The sequence below is a fragment of the Salmo salar genome, chromosome ssa28, assembly GCF_905237065.1.
Source record: "Salmo salar chromosome ssa28, Ssal_v3.1, whole genome shotgun sequence".
Taxonomy (NCBI): Eukaryota; Metazoa; Chordata; class Actinopteri; order Salmoniformes; family Salmonidae; genus Salmo; species Salmo salar.
This window is the reverse complement of record NC_059469.1, coordinates 1,499,132-1,522,362: the sequence shown is the minus strand read 5'-3', so window position 1 is coordinate 1,522,362 and position 23,231 is coordinate 1,499,132. Positions and strand designations below refer to the sequence as shown.

Here is a 23,231-nt window from a genome sequence, read left to right as displayed (position 1 = left end):
GCTCGGTGCGCTGTTTTTCTCTGTATTTCTCAAACAATATAGGAGTTATAAGAGTAATGTCTAACAAGATTGAAAGATTATTATATACTGTTATGTATGGAGCATGTGTGGGAAAAAAGTTACATGACAAGACCTGTATCGTACGAATTATAAATAATGTTGTGCTCCTTTCTCCCTCTCCAGTTCCCTATGATCAGTGAGTTTGGGGAGGACAGGAACTCCTACTGCAGCTTTGAGTCCAAGGAGACAACTCTACTGCAGTCAGAGAACGGCAACCTGCAGCAGAAAGTCAGCACCCTCACCCACGAGGTGAGACTGAGAAAACACCTGGGGCTTCATTTAATCCCACCCACAATGCAGTATTTATAATTTCCTTCCCATGGCATGTAAAATCACAGGATGATGAGTACTGTGAAAAACATACCACTATTAGCAAGTACACAGTGTAAACATTGCTATGGCTAGCTATAAAACGAAAGGACTACTCTATTCTTCCCTGAAGAATTTATATATCACTTTGTCTATTGTTGAGAGGGAGGAAGGAGAGGCAGGAGAGGAGAGGTGAGGAGAGGGGGAGTGGTGTGAAGGAAGAATACAAAGCCGTGATTAAAAAAAGAGTGAGGGGGAGGAAGAGGTTTATGGGAACATGTTCAAGGGATGCGCTTTGTCCCTTGAACACACAAGGTCAGAGCACTTCGACAAAGGCCTTTATAAAGATTGTTAGTGTCACGCCTCAATGAGCAAGCCCGTACAAGTCAAGGCAATATTTGCTTCCCCTGCCAACCTGAAACAGTGGCTTCCACCTAGGAAACCACATTTTCTATCCACACAGCCAGGAGGGTAGTGAGTGAGTCTGCTTCACGTGTAATCTGTCTCCACTCCTCTTTGTCACGATGTTGACTGCCTGGCTCACCTTGGCGGTGATTTCAATGTGTTACCATAGACACGCTTCTGCTGAATTCTCCACTGCTCAAGCATCTTGTTCTGTCATATCTCTCTTTGTCCTAAGTTGCTTTCTCTCTTTCCCTCTCTTTTTGTGACTTTGTCTCTCTCTTTCTCTCACTCCCTCGTTCTCTCTGGACCTCTTCTCCCCCCTCTCATTCTCTCTCCCTCTTTCGCTCTGATTTTCTTTCTCATCAGATTCTTTCAGTTCTCCTCTCTTTGTCAGTGTTTCCTCCAGTGACCCCCAACCCCTCATTCATTTCCATCTTCATCTTATTCATTTGTCTTCTTCCTCAGTCATCTATCCATTTGTCCACCATGTCTCCCACTTAAATCACTGGATATAATTTACAGTATTGAGTGTCTATGACTTTGACATCAGACAGGGCCCATGTTCATAAAGAGTCTCAGAGTAGGGGTGCTGATATGGGAGCAGGTTGGCCTTTTAGATAATAATAAATGATTATATGGACAGCGGGGTCTGATTCTACTCTGAGATGCTTGAATATGGGCCTCGATCTGTGGGTGTGAAAGTCATCAAGATACTATTGTTGCAAATTTTCTTGTCTCAATATTACAAGTAGTTGCTGGAATGGAAATACATGTAATGGCTGTCTAGACTGTCTGGGAGACACAGGCACTGTCTGAAGTTATTTTTGTGTCCTGCATGATAATCATTATGGAGTATTTCTTTAGGCTTCAGACTGAGAGAAGCATTAGATAAAAAACGAACTATAATAGAACAAGTTTTTTTATTTTGCTTCTAAAAAGAAGTTTCAACAGTGAAATGAATGAAAACAGGAAATTGGGACTGGCTCTACGATCATTTAATTCCTCGTCTCACTTTCTTTCTCTGTCAATTCAATTCAATTGAATTCAAGGGCTTTATTGGCATGGGAAACATATGTTAACATTGCCAAAGCAAGTGAAATAGATGATAAACAAAAGTGAAGTAAACAATAAAAATGAACAGTAAACATTACACTCACAGAAGTTCCAAAAGAATACAGACATTTCAAATGTCATATTATGCTATATACAGTGTTGTGATGATGTGCAAATAGTTAAAGTACAAAAGGAAAATAAATAAACATAAATACGGGTTGTATTTACAATGGTGTTTGTTCTTCCGTGGTTGCCCTTTTATTGTGGCAACAGGTCACAAATCTTACTGCTGTGATGGCACACTGGAATTTCCCGCAGTAAATATGGGAGTTCATCAAAATTGGGTTTGTTTTCAAGTTCTTTGTGGATCTGTGTAATCTGAGGGAAATATGTGTCTCTAATATGGTCCTACGTTTATTTGGCAGGAGGTTAGGAAGTGCAGCTCAGTTTCCACCTCATTTTGTGGGCAGTGTGCACATAGCCTGTCTTGTCTTGAGAGCCAAGGCTATGCTCACTGAGTCTGTACATAATCAAAGCTTTCCTTAAGTTTGGGTCAGTCACAGTGGGTCAGTCACAGTGGTCAGGTATTCTGCCACTGTGTACTCTCTGTTTAGGGCCAAATAGCATTCTAGTTTGCTCAGTTGTTTTGTTAATTCTTTCCAATGTGTCAAGTAATTATCTTTTGTTTTCTCATGATTTGGTTGCGTCTAATTGTGTTGCTGTCCTTGGGCTCTGTGGGGTATGTTTGTGTTTGTGAATAGAGCCCCAGGACCAGATTGCTTAGGGGACTCTTCTCCAGGTTCATCGCTCTGTAGGTGATGGCTTTGTTATGGAAGGTTTGGGAATCGCTTCCTTTTAGGTGGTTGTAGAATTTAACGGCTCTTTTCTGGATTTTGATCATTAGTGGGTATCGGCCTAATTCTGCTCTGCGTGCATTATTTGGTGTTTTACGTTGTACACGGAGGATATTTTTGCAGAATTCTGCATGCAGAGTCTCAATTTGGTGTTTGTCCCATTTTGTGAATTCTTGGTTGGTGAGCGGACCCCAGCCCTCACAACCATAAAGGGCAATGGGTTCTATAACTGATTCAAGTATTTTTAGCCAGATCCTAATTGGTATTTTGAATTTTATGTTCCTTTTGATGGCATAGAAGGCCCTTCTTGCGTTGTCTCTCAGCTCATTCACAGCTTTGTGGAAGTTACCTGTGGTGCTGATGTTTAGGCCAAGGTATGTATCGTTTTTTGTGTGCTCTAGGGCATCTGTGTCTAGATAGAATTTGTATTTGTGGTCCTGGCGACTGGACTTTTTTTTCTGTCTCTCTCTTTCCCTCAACCTCTTTCCGTCTCTCTCGTTCTCGCCCTCTCTTTCCCTCTCTCAGCTCCAGAAGAGGAAAGAGCGCCAGGAGCAGCTGGAGGATGTGATCCAGGCCTATGAGAAGATCCACATGGAGAAGAACAACCTCCAGAGAGACCTGGACAAAATGGTCAGACATCCCATACCTTCATGCCTGCGTCCCTCCACCCTCCCATCCATCCAATATTCCATCCGTGTTCTTCCTCCCTCCATCCCTCCATCCCTCCCTCCATCCATTCAATCTAAAACATGCTCCCAAATGTTCCCAAAATGCCTTTTTAACATCCATATCAGGATCTTAAATATTCACATTCAAACTTTCTAGGAACATTTATTATTTATTGAGCTCTAAGCTACAATGGTGACATGGTGGCTAGAGCCTTACTTAACCTTAAGTAGCTGTTCAGAAGCCTCTACAGTATATCAGTAGGGTGTCTCTTATGATTGAGGCCATGGTTCTACCCCCCCACCTGTGTTCTATCTGGTTATAAGCCAACTTGAAACCCAATGAAGCAGAGATGCCCAAGATTACTTTCAAGATTACTTCCAAAAAAACGAATCAAAGAAAATCTTATCTGAAATTGAAAAGCAACACTCTGCAGTCTCAGCATTTTGCATGTGTTCCAAATGATTTTAGATCAAGTGTCCGAAAGAGGTTGGTTGTAGAGATCACCTGCCAAGCCCTGAACAATTTACAGTAAATGTGAGATCCCATAAAATGTCTTTACATTGTCTAAGATTTTAACTATGTTAGACCTGCCATTATGTATGCTATATATCAAACCCTAACCAGGACACTAATAAGCCTAGTCTGATTCCAGATCTGTCTGTGCTTTACCCAAATCCTCAGAATATTGTTGTCAATGACATCTGTTTGTGTTTCTGTATCTGATCCTAGACCAGTCTAGTGGAGAAGCACGTGGAGCATATTGTGGATCTGGAGTCTGCTCTGAGACAGAGAGACAACTCGCTACAGAAGCTCAACACCCAGCTACACAGCAAGGACATCCAATACCTGCAGCTACATAGCCCAGACATTCACAGTGAGTCCCTATGGGTGTGACATAAGGCTTGAAACCCTTCTCACACACTCTATGTTGGCGCACAACGTTTTCCCACTGAGCTTTGTCGATAGCGCTCTTAACTTCACGGCAGCAATGTTGAGAGCAGTAGCAAAACTTTTTCAGTTCTTCATGATATCTTTCAAAAAATGCTGTGGTAGACAGGATTATCCACACATACTTTGCAGCTCATGTTATAGACAGAAGCATGCTACATGGCAGGCCAATCCAAACTCATCTCTCTGCATTTCCAGACCATCCATTATCACACAATCCTGGCTAGGATGAAGGTTCCTGTATTTTTTCCGTGGCTAAACCAACTAGGCTTGTTATTAACCTCTCTAGGGTATGTGGGACGAAATCGTCCCACCTACTCAACAGCCAGTGGAATCCCGTGGCGCGATGTCCAAATACCTTAGAAATGCTATTACTTCAATTTCTCAAACATATGACTATTTTACACCATTTTAAAGACAAGACTCTCGTTAATCCAACCACACTGCCATATTCTGAGTAGATAGCTCGCCATCACGGGCTAGCTATTTTGACACCCACCAAGTTTGGCACTCACCAAACTCAGATTTACTATAAGAAAAATTGGATTACCTTTGCTGTTCTTCGTCAGAATGCACTCCCAGGACTTCTACTTCAATAACAAATGTTGGTTTGGTTCAAAATAATCCATAGTTATGTTCAAATATCCTCTGTTTTGTTCGTGCGTTCAAGACACTATCCGAAGGGTAACGAAGGGTGACGCGCCGGCGAGTATAGTGACAAAAAATGTCTAAATATTCCATTACCGTACTTCGAAGCATGTCAAACGCTGTTTAAAATCAATTTTTATGCGATTTTTCTCGTAAAAAAGCGATAATATTCCGACCGGGAAACCCTGTTTTCGTTCAAAGACTAAAAATCTAAAATGGACTCTTCACGTGCATGCGCGCCCCCGTCTCATTGTTCTCAGATCGACCACTTACCAAATGCGCTACTGTTTTTCAGCCATGGCCTGCAAAGTCATCATTCAACGTTCTGCCGCCTTCTGAGAGCCTATGGGAGCCGTAGGAAGTGTCACGTTACAGCAGAGATCCTCAGTTTTCAATAAAGAGAGTGTAGAAGGCCAAGAAATGGTCAGAGAGGGCACTTCCTGTTTGGAATCTTCTCAGGTTTTTGCCTGCCATATGAGTTCTGTTATACTCACAGACACCATTCAAACAGTTTTAGAAACTTTAGGGTGTTTTCTATCCAAATCAAACAATTATATGCATATTCTAGTTTCTGGGCAGTAGTAATAACCAGATTAAATTGGGTACGTTTTTTTATCCGGCCGTGCAAATACTGCCCCCTACCCTAGAGAGGTTAAACAATTGTATTCATATTTACAGATGGCATACAAGTTTGTTATTATAGCACATGAAAGTTCACATGTTCCAAAAACATTTTTTTTCTAAAAATGAAACATTGAAATGCCTCTCCTGTGAAGTAGTGACGTGCAACGGGTCACATTCCCCCCCCCCAAAAAAAAAGCTTCTGAGCAAAAATAAAAGTATTCCGTTTTTTGAAAATGAGAAAACAAAATATGGGGATTGGAAATGATGCTGTAACGCTCGTTGTTTGTAGTTGAAGGAGAAGTGGATGAAAGCGCAGCGTGGTAAGTGTTCATGATCTTTTATTACAAGAAACACTCAAACAAAATAACCAAAGGCGAAACCAAAAGCACACAGTTCTGTCAGGCACAGATGTTAAACAAAAACACCATCCCACAATCACAGGTGGGAAAAGGGCTGCCTAAGTATGATCCCCAATCAGAGACAACGATAGACAGCTGCCTCTGATTGGGAATCATACCCAGCCAACAAAGAAGTAGAAAATCTAGAATGTTCCCACCAGAGTCACACCCTGACCTAACCAAACATAGAGAATAATAAGGATCTCTACGGTCCGGGCGTGACAGATGCAGACAATTACGTTGATCGAACCCAGTATCTGCAATATTAAAGCTGATCTACCCCATAAAAAAACACAACAACAAAAAAACAAAAACAAATGTGTGTGTTTGATGTAATTACGGATGTTGGGTGCAGGACAGTGTGTTTGAAAGGTTTCGTGTGTACTGTATTGTATCGATGTGCGTTGTATGTGTTTTATTCCAGTGTCAATGTGTGTGCCTATGTGTTGTGTGAGGAGGCTGGCTGGCTGGGTGAGATGAAATAAAGACTTCTCCTGCTGAACAATCCATACTGGTTTAAGGACGGAGTCGGTGTGAGCTTGGCTCCATGGCTGTGCCCACGCACGCTCAACCACCGAAGTGGAAAATTAAGAAACGTGGAGTTCTTATCTGGCCTTAAGTCCACTTCTCTATCCCTTATTATCCCTTCACATCAAAGTACAATGATGGATGTTATAAACACTGGGATAATTAAGTGCCTCTAGATTGATGCTGTGAGTGTGTGTGTTTGCGCTTGTGCGTGTGTGTTCCCCCTCCCCAGTGCTGGACTATCCTGCGCTGACCCTGCAGAGCTCTCGTAGTCTAGACACTCTGTCAGACCTGAAGCTGCAGCGTCTGGAGGCGGAGCTAGAGAGGGCGCGGCATGAGGCCGAGCGGGCGTGTCAGAGGGAAGAGGAAGTGAAGGCCGAGTGTGAGAGACTGCAGGAGGAGCTGAGACAGATCCAGAACAACCACATAGGGACGGTCAGTGAACAACACACACACACACACACACACAACTAACGCACTGGTATGTATAACAAACTGATATATTCTCCCTCTATTTTCTTAAGCATAGTCAGTTCTGTCTAACTCTTGTTCTCGCCTGGCTCTTGCTGTCCCATTTTGTCCAATCCACTTCGAGCACCTGCATGCTAATGTAATTTCATGCTCTACTTTGGCAGGAAATGACTTCGCCGTGTGAGCAGTGTGATGTGGAGTGGATAAAGAAGGTGGGAGATGAGCAGTAAGTGACGACAACAACCATTTTCTATGTGACACCATAAGACCTGCAACTTTTTAGCTGTCGGATAGAGAGAGGGAGAGGTTGGGAGGGACGGAAGGAGAGAAAGCGAGAGGGGACTATAAGATAAATAGTTTGAGAGAGAGAGAGAGAGAGAGAAACAGAGAGAGAGAGAGAGAGAGACAGGGAGACATACAGAGGGAGAAAGAGAGAGGGAGAGAGACAGAGAGAGAGAATAGTAGCAGACAGTAATGTTTCACTAGGATCTGTACCTGACTCATATCTGAAGGTCTAGACCAGGGATGGGCAACTTTGATGGGGACGGGGGCCACAAAAAAGCCTCACTCATCATGAGGTCCGCAGTGCTTTTTAATGAGCAAGGCCTTATTTCTATTACAGCATATTGGATGACTGTCATTTATATTCCATTCACTCAGCTCAACGTAACATAGATAGGTTGAGGCTACTACATCATGAGGTTGCTGCAACCTAGCCAATAAATGGAAGTTTAAAACGTAGGTGCACACAGGTCAAGAGAACAGTCATGCCTTGCACACTCTTACCTGCATCTAGCTGATCTAGGCTGTAATCAGTAGTCCAACGGTTGCAAAGGAGAGTATCTATTGGACAAATTCAGGTATGTTTTTCCCCGTTTGCTTCCATTTAAGAAAAGTTTTTCAATAGAATCGTGCAGACTGAATACACACCTGAACACACGCAAACAGTTCACTTTCATAGCCACATACAAACAGCTCGTCGTATTCCTTCTCACATCTACGTGCTCTCCTCCTCTCACCTTTTCCCTTTGCTTGTGGATTTTAATGCACAACACATCAGCTGTCTGTGACCAGGCGCAAAAACATTTCCAAGCCAAACCTTCATATCATAACCGCTACACAAGGCCTACATCGTTGTCACCATATTCGCTAAAGTAATGTCATAGTCAACATAGTCTAATAGAAATAACGTATTAGTTTAGCAGTTACACTGGCGGGCCACGGTGGCAATAATTTACCCTGAACAAAAATATAAACGCAACATGAAACAGTTTTTTGGAGTTACAGTTCATATAAGGAAATTAGTCAATTGAAATGAATTCATTATACCCTAATGTATGGATTTCACATGACTGGGAATACAGATGCATCTGTTCGTCACAGATACCTTTACAAAAAAGGTAGGGGCATGGATCAGAAAACCAGTCAGTATCTGATGTGACCAAAATTTGCCTCATGCAGCGCGACACATCTCCTTCGCATAGAGTTGATCAGGCTGTTGATTGTGGCCTGTGGAATGTTGTCCCTCCTCTTCCATGGCGGTGAGAAGTTGCTGGATATTGGCGGGAGCTGGAACACACTGTCGTATACGTAGATCCAGAGCATCCAAAACAGGCTCAATGGGTGACATGTCTGGTGAGTATGCGGCCATGGAAGAAGACATTTTCAGCTTTCAGGAATTGTGTTCAGATCCATGTGACATGGGGCTGTGCATTATCATGCTGAATTGGCATGATTGGCACAACAACGGGTCTCAGGATTTCGTCATGGTATCTCTGTGCATTCAAATTGCCATCGATAAAAGGCAATTGTGTTCATTGTCCGTTTTACAGCTAATTTCCTGCAATTCTACACATTTTGCCATAGGGTAGAGACAAATATTTGCAGTTTTTAATATGTTAACTGATGATCACGTAGCCTAGAGATTAGATCGTTGGGCCAGTAACCAAAAGGTTGCTGGATTGAATCCCAGAGCTGACAAGGTCAAAATCTGTCATTCTGCCCTTGAGCAAGGCAGTTAACCCACTGTTCCTCGGGCGCCGAAGACGTGGATGTCGATTATGGCAGCCCCCCGCACCGCTCTGATTCAGAGGGGTTGGGTTAAATGCGGAAGACACATTTCAGTTGAAGGCATTCAGTTGTACAACTGACTAGGTATCCCCCCCTTTCCCCCCTTTCCCACCCCGGTCGGTAATTTGACCATGTTTACTCAAAGTACACTACATGACCAAAGTATGTGGACACCTGCTCGTCGAACATCTCATTCCAAAATCATGGGCATTAAAACCTCTTTGGGCTAGGGGGCACTATTTTCACGTCCGGATGAAAAGTGTGCCCAAAGTAAACTGCCTGCTACTCAGGCCCAGAAGCTATATGCATATAATTGGTAGATTTGGATAGAAAACACTCTAAAGTTTCTAAAACTATTAATATTATGTCTGTGAGTATAACATAACTTATTTGGCAGGCGAAACCCAGAGGACAAACCATCCAGGATTTTTTTGTTGTTGAGGTCACTGTCTTTTCAATTGACTTTCTATGGGGAACTAGATTTATGAGGGACCTGGTTGCACTTCCTATGGCTTCCACTAGATGACAACAGTCTTTAGAAATTGGTTGATGTTTTTCCTTTGAGAAATGAAGAAGTTCATCCCAAAGGTGTTCATCCCAAAGGTGTTCATCCCAAAGGTGTTCGATGGGGTTGAAGTCAGGGCTCTGTGCAGGCCAGTCAAGAGCTTCCACACCGATCTCGTCAAACCATTTCTGTATGGACCTCGCTTTGTGCATGGGGGCATTGTCATGCTGAAACAGGAAAGGACCTTCCCCAAACTATTGTCACAAAGTTGGAAGCACAGAATCGTCTAGAATGTCATTGTATGCTGTAGCGTTAAGATTTCCCTTCCCTGGAACTAAGGGGCCTAGCCCAAACCATGAAAAACTGCCCCAGACCATTATTCCTCCTACACCAAACTTTATAGTTGGCACTATGCATTTGGACAGGTAGCGTTCTCCTGGCATCCACCAAACCCAGATTTGTCCGTTGGACTCCCAAATTGTGAAGCATGATACATGACTCCAGAGAGCGCGTTTCCACTGCTCCAGAGTCCAATGGCGGTAAGCTTTACACCTCTCCAGCTGACACTTGGCATTGCGCATGGTGATCTTAGGCTTGTGTGCGGTTGCACTGCCATGGAAATCCACTTCACAGTTATTGTGCTGATTTTGCTTCCAGAGGCAGTTTGGAACTCGGTAGTGAGTGTTGCAACCGAGGACAGACTTTGCAGCTGAGCCATGATTGCTCTTAGATATTTCCATTTAACAATAACAAAATTTACAGGGCAGCTCTAGCAGAGCAGAAATTTGACGAACTGACTTGTTGGAAAGGTGGCATCCTATGACGGTGCCGTGTTGCAAGTCACTGAGCTCTTCAGTACAGGCCATTCTACTGCCAATGTTTTTGTCTATGTAGACGGCATGGCTATGTGCTCAATTGTATACAACTGTCAGCAACGGCTGTGGCTGAAATAGCCGAATCAACTAATTTGAAGGGGTTTCCACATAGTTTTGTATATATAGTGTAGCTGACAGCTAGACTCATTTACCTATCTAAAATAAAATGCTGACATGGGCTAATTAAGTGACTGCTGATGCACAACCAAATTTCCAAATTGCACCTTGCGTAGTCTATTATTCTAACTTTCAACAGTAAGTTGAGACCATGACTGAGTTCCCCTCCGCCAAACATTTTTATTTTATTGATGTATTATTATGCTTTAAATTAGTCTGCTGGCCACTACTTGCCCATCCCCGGTCTAGACATTAGAGGGTCTAAAGTGTCATCTCTAGGGAACTCATTACAATCTAAATGAGCTTTTTTCCAGGCCCATCTTAAAGTAGAACTCTGCCTAGAATAATGGCCTTTCCATTGCATTTGCATGCATTGATATTACTAGTACATTAGTGCCCATACAATTTGCACTGGATCATTTTGTGGACCTCAGTGTCTTTCAATGTGGGGAACAGTTTTGTCTTGTGTGGTAATATATAAGACAACAGTAGAGGGCAGTGTGAGCACAGCGTTTCCTGACAGCAGTTCTTCATGTTGTTTCTCAGGGGAACCTACACTGACACCTCTGTGGGGACTATGCGCCACCCCTCTACCCCATTCAGTCTCCCCATCCTCCTACACACATCAGTCACACCACATACAGTTCGCCCACTAGCTGTATGAAAAACCAACATGTGAAAGTGGATGTAAATTGCACTGTAGAGGGGCTGAGATTGAGTGGGGCAGAGGCCAGGGAGGGGAAGCCTACTACTTTTCCAGACCTCAGTCACATCTTGGTTTCACTGCCTTACTCACCCTATTTTCTTTCTGAATGAGAGCTGACTTCTTGTAAGTGCTCTTGTTTAATGTAAATGGCTCTTAGATTCTTGTGAAATTGGTCGCGTGTTGCATGTTCTGGAGAGCAGTTTGGCCCTCACAGACAATTCTAATGATTGGCTTCAAATTTTGTAATTCCCCACGCAGAAAAATACAGAGATTAAATGTGTTAATTGAATTGTGTAGACTATTTTGGAATGAACTTGACATGGTTGACAATTGTAATTACTTTGTTCAGTTCCATAGTATGGAGATCACATTTTCAATCTCAAACAAATTCAGAAAGCAAAAGGGAAAAGAGTAAGGAACAGCAGAGAATATACCTCTGTGTTATAAATGTGTTATTACTGTACAGTGGCTTCTGATGGTGTGTAAGCTGTGGACATGAAAGTCGAAAGCCTGCACTTATTTAGTGCTTGTTTCATCAGAGACCTAAAGGGGCTACGGGGCCTCATTACTACTGCCTCTGTGACACAGGAGGTTGGTGGCACCTTCATCTGGGAGGACGGGCTCGTGCTAATGGCTGGAGTGGAATCACTGGAAATGGTATCAAATACATCAAACACATGAAAACTATTCCAGCCATTATTATGAGCCGTTCTCCCCTCAGCAGCCTCCACTGCTCTGTGACTTTAGATACTGGTATCTGTAATCATCCATCACCTTTTATTAAATATCACTAACCAATGGAACTTTTACTGAGAAATTGTATGGTGTATGTACACTACCGTTCAAAAGTTTGGGGTCACTTAGAAATGTTCTTTTTTTTTAAGGAAAATAACATTTTTTTGTCCATTAAAAAAACATCAAATTGATCAGAAATACAGTGTAGACATTGTTAATGTTGTAAATGACTATTGTAGCTGGAAACGGCTGATTTGTTATGGAATATCTACATAGGCGTACAGAGGCCCATTATCAGAAACCATCACTCCTGTGTTCCAATGGCACGTTGTGTTAACTAATCCAAGTTGAGCGTTTTAAAAGGCTAATTGATCATTAGAAAACCCTTTTGCAATTAGCACAGCTGAAAACTGTTGTTCTGTTTAAAGAAGCAATAAACCTGGCCTTTAGACTAGTTGAGTATCTGGAGCATCAGCATTTGTGGGTTCAATTACAGGCTCAAAATGGCCAGAAACAAAGACCTTTCTTCTGAAACTCATCAGTCTATTCTTGTTCTGAGAAAGGAAGGCTATTCCATGCGAGAAATTGCTAAGAAAGTGAAGATCTGGTACAACGCTGTGTACTACTCCCTTCACAGAACAGAGCAAACTGGCTCTAACCAGAATAGAAAGAGGAGTGGGAGGACCCTGTGCACAACTGAGCAAGAGGACAAGTACATTAGAGTGTTTAGTTTGAGAAACAGGCGCCTCACAAGTTTTCAACTGGCAGCTTCATTAAATAGTACCTGTAAAACACCAGTCTCAACATCAACAGTGAAGAGGCGACTCTGGGATGCTGGCCTTCTAGGCAGAGTTGCAAAGAAAAAGACATATCTCAGACTGACAATAAAAAGAAAAGATTAAGATGGGCAAAAGAACACAGACACTGGACAGAGTAAGATTGGAAAAAAGTGTTATGGACAGACGAATCTAAGTTTGAGGTGTTCGGATCACAAAGAAGAACATTCATGAGATGCAGAAAAACTGAAAAGATGCTGGAGGAGTGCTTGACGCCATCTGTCAAGCATGGTGGAGGCAATGTGATGGTCTGGGGGTGCTTTGGTGGTGGTAGTTGTTTTCTGTTTGGTGTGTTCACCTGACAGAGCTGTTGCGTTTTGTTCCACTTTGTTTTTTGTTTCAGTGTTCAGTTATAATAAACATCATGAACACGTACCACGCTGCGCTTTGGTCTACTCCTTCTTCCACAGACAACCGTTACACTGTGCTGGCCACTCCATTATAGAGAGCCCAACAGCTGACTGCTTCTTCCCAAATAGTTCTTGCAAAGTTTGGAGCTGTGCTTTGGGTCATTGTCCTGGAAATTGGCTCCAATTTAAAGCTGTCCAAAGGGTATGGCATGGCGTTGCAAAATGGAGGGATAGCCTTCCTTCTTCAAGATCCATTTTACCCTATATAAATATCCCACTTTACACCAACCCTGTGGGAAAAGGCTACCTAAGTATGGTTCCCAATCAGAGACAACGATAGACAGCTGTCCCTGATTGAGAACCATACCCGGCGGCCAAAACAAAGAAATACCAAAACATAGAAAAGAGGACATAGAATGCCCACCCTAGTCACACCCTGGCCTAACCAAAATAGAGAATAAAACCCTCTCTATGGCCAGGGCGTGACACACAGCCACCGGATCTCATCCCTATTGAGCTGTTGTGGGAGCAGATTGACCGTATGGTATGTAAATTGTGCACATCAAGCCAATCCAAATTGTAGGAGGTGCTTCAGGAAGTATGGGGTGAAATCTCTTCAGAAATTGACAACTAGAATGCCAAAGGTCTGTGTAACCGGTTCTGCACCTGTACCTTTCTGTGTTGTGTTCTGGTAAGGTGTAGGTGGAACATAAGGCTCTGGACACAATTCATCCGGTTGTCTCTCTTTTAATGACTGCATGGAATGGATACAAATACAAGGCAAAAGTTACTGCTGCAGTCTGGACTCCATACAAGTATATTTGCCTGATAAAAGACAAAAGACAGTGCAGAAAACCAAGGAGAAAATAATTTTAAAAACTCACGATGTCTGCACCTGAAAGAGACCCTTTCCCGCCACAAAGCTAACGATAGTTGAGCTAGCCTTGCAAAGTTGCACTCGAACATTATCCCCATTCAAATGAATATATATTCCTATAAACAGTAATGCAACACTAACTTTTGCTTGTCTTTTCTTGTGAATTTGTGAGCATTTGCAAACGTGCATTCAAAAGACCGGAGCATACGTAACACCTACCTCTCCTCATCATGCTCTGAGCAAACTGAGGAGTAAGAGCATGGCTCCCTTTGATGACATCACAGCATTAACATAATTTAGAAAATAAATACAATTAAATAATTCACTCTTGAAAGTAATGTAATACATCTTAAAATAACCTTAAAATAATACATTAAAATAAATATGAGGGATTGTCGGTGAAATACATTATGTAAATGTTACACCTGCTACATTCACCCCTCCTGAATTTCACCAAAATCCTGAATGCATATTAAACAAGATATGGAACACAAGGGACAACAAACTCTACTTACTGAGTCACTACTGGCACAAGTGAACACCAAGATCTCATCTTTGGTCTCTGCTATATAAGCTATCTGCAGGCAGATTCAAAGGAATCTAAGGTTGATCAGGCCTGAGAACCTCCTAGACAAATACGATGCCAAGAGCATCATACAACACTCGTCCTCACATCACAGTATCCCTTGACACCATTCTACACATCACTTACAGTCGTGGCCAAAAGTTTTGAGAAAGACACAAATATTAATTTCACAAAATTTGCTGCTTCAGTGTCTTTAGATATTTTTGTCAGATGTTACTATGGAATACTGAAGTATAGTTACAAGCATTACATAAGTGTCAAAGGCTTTTATTGACAATTACGTGAAGTTGATGCAAAGAGTCAATATTTGCAGTGTTGACCCTTCTTTTTCAAGACCTCTGCAATCTGCCCTGGCATGCTGGCAATTAACTTCTGGGCTACATCCTGACCGATGGCAGCCCATTCTTGCATAATCAATGCTTGGAGTTTGTCTGAATTTCTGGGTTTTTGTTTGTCCACCCGCCTCTTGAGGATTGACCACAAGTTCTCAATGGGATTAAGGTCTGGGGAGTTTCCTGGCCATGGACCCCAAAAAAATCAATGTTTTGTTCCCCGAGACCCTTAGTTATTACTTTTGCCTTATGGAAAGGTGCTCCATCATGCTGGAAAAGGCATTGTTCGTCACCAAACTGTTCGTGGATGGTTGGGAGAAGTTGCTCTCGGAGGATGTGTTGGTACCATTCTTTATTCACAGCTGTGTTCTTAGGCAAAATTGTGAGTGAGCCCACTCCCTTGGCTGAGCAGCAACCCCACACAGGAATGGTCTCAGGATGCTTTACTGTTGGCATGACACAGGACTGATGGTAGTGCTCACCTTGTCTTCTCCGGACAAACTTTTTTCTGGATGCCCCAAACAAAAGGGATTCATCAGAGAAAATGACTTTACCCCAGTCCTCAGCAGTCCAATCCCTGTACCTTTTGCAGAATATCAGTCTGTCCCTGATGTTTTTCCTGGAGAGAAGTGGCTTCTTTGCTGCCCTTCTTGACACCAGGCCATCCTCCAAAAGTCTTTGCCTCACTGGCACTCACACCTGCCTGCTGCCATTCCTGAGCAATCTCTGTACTGGTGGTGCCCCGATCCTTCAGCTGAATCAACTTTAGGAGACGGTCCTGGCGCTTGCTGGACTTTCTTGGGTGCCCTGAAGTCTTCTTCACAACAATTGAACCGCTCTCATTAAAGTTCTCGGTGATCTGATAAATGGTTGATTTAGGTGCAATCTTACTGGCAGCAATATCCTTGCCTGTGAAGCCCTTTTTGTGCAAAGCAATGATGACGGCACGTGTTTCCTTGCAGGTAACCATGATTGACATAGGAAGAACAATGATTCCAAGCACCACAATCCTTTTGAAGCTTCCAGTCTGTTATTTGAACTCAATCAGCATGACAGAGTGATCTCCAGCCTTGTCCTCGTCAACACTCACACCTGTGTTAACGAGAGAATCACTGACATGTCAGCTGGTCCTTTTGTGGCAGGGCTGAAATGCAGTGGAAATGTTTTTGGGGGATTCAGTTCATTTGCATGGCAAAGAGGGACTTTGCAATTAATTGCAATTCATCTGATCACTCTTCATAACATTCTGAAGTGTATGCAAATTGCCATCATACAAACTGAGGCAGCGTACTTTGTGAAAATTTATATTTGTGTCATTCTCAAAACTTTTGGCCACGACTGGCTTTACATATCCATGATTATTCCTCAGAACAACAGAAGAAAGAAATAAAACCCTTTTTAAAACTTAGTTAGAAGAGACTGGGACTTATTTCCTAGTTTGGTGGCTAAGCCCTCCATAGTGAATAGTCTCTAAGCCATTGTCTCAATAAGACGACTTACAGATTTCACTACCCTGCCAGTGCGTGTTCTGACCACATCTTGCGAATCACGTGAACCCGGTCTTTGTAAGTCTTGGTCACTAGCTAAATCAGCTGGTGCAACTGAGTCAGGAAAACCTGAAGGTTCTGTGTCAGCTACCCTGTCATAGTCAGGAATGCTAATAGCAGTCTCATTATCGAGAGATAGCTGAGCTTGATGGTCTTGATTTGGATTGTCCCTGCAGCTGTACGCTGACTGTTCTTGCTCCATCTCATCTCTGACTGTCTCCTGTCTCTCTGAAGATTCCTGACTTGCGGGGTCCATGAACTGGTCATATCTCCAGAGCTTTCCTCTTCCTCAAAGCCTGAAAGGTCCGTTGACTGACCCTCATACTCTGGATCTACAGCTCCATCTGATTGAGATTCATGTGAATCATCCTTAGGCGTTTCTACCGGCAGAAAGCTGATGTCTAGAAGAAGGTTCCGATGTACCACCTTGGTGTTTCCTTTATCATCCACCAGCTTATATATGTGTGTATGTAGGTTTTTGTCAATGACCGTGAACACCTTAGCTTCCCACTTGTCGGCAAGTTTTATTTTTCCCCTTTCTCCTTTGTTAGCAAGAAGCACTCTGTCTCCTTTGTTCAGGTGAGTGCCTCTGACTTTTCTGTCATATTGTTTGGCCTGTTTCTGTTGTTCTTTAACTGTATGCCGTTGAGCGATGCTCGCTGCTTCATGGACATGGGACATCAGTTTTTTGACATAGCTACTATAGACAACAACCCACAGGATCCCTCAAAACTTGCTTGAACATTACATCAATAGGGAGTCTCGGAACATGACCAAACATGAGCTGGAATCGAGCATAGCTAGTGGTTTTGTGTACAGTAGCATTGTAGGCAAACGTTAGAGTTTGTATCTGCTGCGGCCATTTCTCTTTAGGTTTTATAGGGAGTGAGCGAAGCATATTTCGAGGAGTTCGATTGAACCTTTCCGTTCCCCCATTCCCCATGGGATGATATGCAGTTGTGTGTGACTTGGCGACACCAGAGAGCTTGAGAAGTTCTGCGATTAGCTCACTCTCAAAATTGGCCCCTTGATCCGTGTGGATCCGCTCAGCAAATCCATAAACACAAAATACGTTGTCCCATATCGTTCTGGCAACTTGCTTTGCCGTTTGATTTGAGCATGGAAAGGCGTGAGCTAACTTGGTGAAGTGATCTGTCAGAACCAAGACATCCCCTGAGCATTGCTTGTTGTCCTCAGCACTCCAAAAGTTGAGACATACTAACTCCATAGGCGCAGAGGTTCTGATGCTTTCGAGGGGAGCTCGAGCAGACGGCTCAGGAGACTTAGCCAGGATGCATCTCCGACAGCACTTGACATACTCCTTCACATCATGCTCAGTCTTGGGCCAGAAGAAACACTGCCTTGCCAAATGAAGAGTTGTAGCTTGCCCTTGGTGGCCAGCAAGGTCATGCACACCACTCAATGATTTCTCCTTCATATTTGTGGGCAGCCCATACTGATGTCTGTTTTGTTTGCTCAGGGGATTCTTTGTCACCCTGTAAAGCACTCCATCTTGGACCCTGAGCCTTTCCCACTGCTTGATGAGTGCAAGGGTTTGTGAATCAAATCCATCCCTCTCTCGCCTTGAAGGACATATTTTGCGGTTGACAAACAGGATAGCCTTAGAAATCGTAGGATCAAGTTTTTGACTCCGCTGGAGCTCCTCAAAAGAGATCGCAGGAAGGGAGTCTTGGCTTGGAGATATGAGTTGTTGCACAGACTGCACTAACTGTACTGCCCGAGCTTCGGTCGCTACATCCCACTGATCATAGACTTCACAGATTGCTTTCACTACTGCAGAGCCACAGGTTAAAGGACAGCTGTCTCTGATTTCCAGAGATTGTCTATCCTTGTTTTTTCACTATGTGACTCTGGACCTTCAAGCGAAACACATCTTTAATCCGATCTTCTCCTATAGCATCGGCTTCGGCAAGCAGACTGACATAGTTCTCACTGTGACTAACTAACTTGGCAAATGGGTCCCTACTGAGGGCATCAGCCACAGCGTTCTTTGTACCTGCTATGTGCTTCAGATCGAATGAGTAGGGCACCAATTTGCCTACCGATCGTTGTTCGCAGGCGTCGAGTTTTGGTTTCGTCATTATGTATTTGAGCGGATTATTATCAGTCCAAACTGTAAATTAATGTCCCTTAAGCCAGTGGCTAAACTTTTCACACACACTCCATTTCAAGGCCAAAAACTTCAGTCTGTGGGCAGGATATCTTTTTTGTGAGCCACTCAATGTTTTACTGGCAAAAGCGATGGGACATGCTCTATCTTCACCAGCAGGTATTTGAGACAGTACTGCATCCCAACCTGTCCAGGGAGGCATCAATTGACAGCATCAATGGCCTTGTGAAATCCGGATGACCAAGAACAGCACAGTTTAACAACTTCTCCTTGAGGCTGTTAAGTGAAGAATCACACTCATTAGTCCAGTCAGTACGTTTCAACTTTCTGAAGCTGCCAGCTTGCTTCTCAGGCTTCACCTTCCCCCTTCTCTTCTGACCTGCAGTGAGAGTGAAGAGCGGCTTGGCAATAGCAGAACAGTTTGGAATGAAATGTTGATAGTAGAATATCATTCCTAGGAAGGATTTGATCCTTCGTACTGAAGGCGTGCACCCATCTTCCTCCATTAGATCCAACTTTGTCATTTTGGATATCACATCCACCTTGGTCGGGTCCACAGCCACCCCGTCACCATTAATGACATGACCCAAAAATCTTACAGACGTCCGCAAGAAATTGCATTTCTTTGGGCTCAGTTTCAGGTTGTACTGTCTCAGTCTCTGGAACACCAGCTCCAATCTATCCAAGGCTTGTCTTTCGCTTTGTGCAAACACCAAGAGGTCGTCTAGGTAGCACAGCAGGCTACTGAAGTTTAAGTCTCCAGAGATGCTAACCATCATCCTCATAAATGAGGCTGGACTATTGCATAGGCCCTGTGGCATTCGACTGTATTCATGCAGACCCAGTGGGGTAGTGAAGGCTGTATACTTTTTGTCCTCCTCACACATACAGTTGAAGTTCGAAGTTTACATACACCTTAGCCAAATACATTTAAACTCAGTTTTTCGCAATTCCAGGCATCTAATCCAAGTGAACATTCCCTGTCTTAGGTCAGTTAGGATCACCACTTTATTTTAAGAATGTGAAATGTCAGAATAATAGTATAGAAAATTATTTATTTCAGCTTTTATTTCTTTCATCACATTCCCAGTGGGTCAGAAGTTGACATAGACTCAATTAGTATTTGGTAGCATTGCCTTTAAATTGTTTAACTTGGGTCAAACGTTTCGGGTAGCCTTCCACAAGCTTCCCACAATAAGTTGGGTGAATTTTGGCCCATTCCTCCTGACAGAGCTGGTGTAACTGAGTCAGGTTTGTAGGCCTCCTTGCTCGCACACGCTTTTTCAGTTCTGCCCACACATTTTCTATAGGGTTGAGGTTAGGGTTTGTGATGGCAACTCCAATACATTGACTTTGTTATCTTATGCCATTTTGCCACAACTTTGGAAGTATACTTGGGGTCATTGTCCATTTGGAAGACCCATTTGCGACCAAGTTTTAACTTCCTGACTGATGTCTTGAGATGTTGCTTCACTATATCCACATAATTTTCCTGTCTCATGATGACATCTATTTTGTGAAGTGCACCAGTCCCTCCTGCAGCAAAGCACCCCCACAACATGATGCTGCCATCCCCGTGCTTTACGTGTGATGGTGTTCTTCGGCTTGCAAGCCTCCCCCTTTTTCCTCCAAACATAACGATGGTCATAATGGCCAAACAGTTCTATTTTTGTTTCATCAGACCAGAGGACATTTCTCCAAAAAGGTAGGTTTTCATGGAAAACAATGACATTTCTACGTGACCCCAAACCTTTGAACGGTAGTGGATATGTTGAGTTATGTTTAGGATCTGCGTTACTTACAGTTGAGTGACAGCAGACAGGCTGTACTCAATAGTAGTATGGCAAAATAGATGTTAGAGCACACAAACAAAAAGCTGTGTAGTAGTTACAGAAACAGCAAGCCTACAGTCCGTACTCTCTAACATGTATTCAGAGGTCAGCTCCAGCTCATACGGCCCACACACAATTCCTCTCCCACACACACCAGCATATAGATTGGCTGTCATGAATCTCCTCTCGCTAGATACACACTCGTCATCTCTCCTCCCACACACGCGCACACACACACACACACACACACACACACACACACACACACACACACACACACACACACACACACACACACACCTCCAAATAGCTTTTCCAAAACAAAGGGGGGTGCAGTGCAATTGAAGTCTTGGTAGCTTTCATGAGCAAACATAAGAGATCACACACGTGTGAGTGAAACGTGTTGCATTCCAAGCCGTGCTTTTCAAAGATTGCCGAGAGGCGCAGGCGAACTTGAGAATTGCGTGAGCAGAAGTGTGGAAAGGGAAAAGTCGCGGATGTCAAAATAGTCAATAAATACAGTTTGGTGCGTAGAAAATCCAAGAGACTTGAGACTGTAACCGAGGTGTGGCTAGTCACTCAGACACCCCCCTTGGACTGTAAAAGAAGGACAGGAGATTTCAGCTCTCAAATAGAATACCGGTACTTCCATATTCATGACAGCGTTCGATAGAGGCAGTTGGGAAGGATGGAATAAGGGCTTCCACTGTCATCAGTGGCTTCCACGGTTCCTGTAAGTTATGTATGATCTCTTCTATTTTCAGGTTCAGGTGAAGGTGTTGAAGGGGGCTTCAATAGCCCACTCAATAGCCCTGTCTGAGTCATACAGAAACGTAGTGGGAGGACTTGGTAGGCCTGTCTGAAGGACTAACTAAGCGATGGAATGTATGAATGCGTTGTTGTCTGTGGTCAAAATGATTTTGTTGAATTCTCAATTTTCCTAAAATAGAGGTTGTATCGAGACCCTAAAATGGAAATGGTGATGACGTGTTTCTTAGATAAACAGATCTAGCTGTAATTCATTTCTGGTGTCAACACAATTTTCCTGGCTGAAATATATTGTGATGACAGTTATGTGTTCATGGAAAAGATTCAACAATAATGACTCATGATGACTTCCATTTCCTTTAACTAATGGTTCAGTGTTTACTGGTCAAATGGGGTATGTTTTCTACTGCCTCCCTCTCCCTCCTACACACAAAAAACCTAACACATTAAGACTCAATTAAGTTATTCAGTGGGTTGTGCAGAGGACTCATCGTTTTCCTATGACAAGGTGAGACTTCTCGTGTTGGCTCTATAATTGGCATGACCATATAAATTAATTGAGATGTTTCCAGATTCGCCGTCGTGCAGTTGAAGTCTATGGGAAGTTGTTGTTTGTCCATCGAAAATCTTTCTCTATATCTGTTGCTATCACTATGTAGAGTTAGCTGAGTCAGATTGTATGGATATTGGTTCGAGAGCTCAGATAAGCTTTAACAGATCTGTCTGGATACAGACTGGCACCTATCTACCACAGCATATCTACAGTACATACAGAAGGTATCATACTTATTCACCCCCTTTGGATTTTTTCACATTTTGTTGATTTACAAAGTTGGATTGAAATAGATTTTTAAATGTATAATTTTTTCATTGATCTACCCCAAATACTCCATTATGTCAAAGTGAAAAGAAAATTATATATTTTTATCAAATTAATACAAATAATATAACTAAAATATAGTTGTTGCATAAGTATTGATCACCTTTGTTTAAGCAAGCCTAAATTAGTTCAGGAGTAAAATGTGCCTTTACAAATCACATAGTAAGTTACATGGACTCACTTCATGATATTTGAATGACTAATCCTTCCTCTGTCTCCCATACATACAACATCTGTAAAGTCCCTCCGTCAAATATTGAATTTCAAGCATAGAATCAACTACAAAGACCAGGGAGCTTTTTAAAAAAGCCTCATAAAGAAGGGCAGTGATTTGTAGAAGGGTAACAATAACAAATCAGACATTGAATATCTCTTTAAGCATGGCCAAGTTAATAATTCTGCTGTGGATGATGTATTAAACCACCCAGACACATCAAAAGATACAGTTGTCCTTCTGAACTGAGCTGCAGGACAGGAAAGAAACTGCTCAGGGATGTTACCATCAGGCCATTGATGATTTTAAAACAGCTACCGAGTTCAATGGCTTTGATCGGAGAAAACTGAGGATGGATCAACAAGATTGTAGTTGTAATTGTAGTTGTAATTACCTAAATGATAGAGTGAAAAGATAAAAAAATCGGAATATTCCCAAAACATGCATACTGTATGCAACAAGGCACTAAAGTAATACTGAAAAAAAAACAAGGCATAGGAATACACGTTTTGGCTTTAATGTAAAGCCTTAAGTTTGGGGCAAATCCAAGAACACATCACCGAGTAACTACCTCCATATGTTCAAGCATGGTTGTGGCTGCATCATGGTATGGGTATGCTTGACATCGGCAAAGACTGGGGAGTTTTTCAGGATAAAAAGAAAATGGATGGCGCTAAGCACAGGCAAAATACTAGAGAAAAACCTGCTTGTCTGCTTTACACCAGACACTGGGAGAGGAATTCACCTTTCAGCAGAACAATAACCTACCACATAAGGCCAAGTCTATAATGGAGTTGCTTACCAAGAAGACAGTGAATGTTCCTGAGTGGCCAAGTTCTGACCTAAATCTGCTTGAAAATCTATGGCAAGACTTGAAATTGCTGTCTAGCCATGATCCTCAAC

General features: G+C 42.8%; 1 protein-coding gene across 1 annotated transcript in view; it reads left to right on the top strand.

The window, feature by feature from the left end:
* The window catches only part of LOC106589293 (TANK-binding kinase 1-binding protein 1), a 112,535-nt gene that overhangs the window by 73,584 nt on the left and 15,720 nt on the right, over positions 1-23,231 (top strand). The window contains exons 3-7 of the mRNA XM_014179075.2: positions 184-309; positions 3,207-3,311; positions 4,080-4,224; positions 6,729-6,931; positions 7,132-7,193. Of these exons, the coding sequence (XP_014034550.2) occupies positions 184-309; positions 3,207-3,311; positions 4,080-4,224; positions 6,729-6,931; positions 7,132-7,193 (641 nt within the window). The remainder of the gene's footprint in view (positions 1-183; positions 310-3,206; positions 3,312-4,079; positions 4,225-6,728; positions 6,932-7,131; positions 7,194-23,231) is intronic.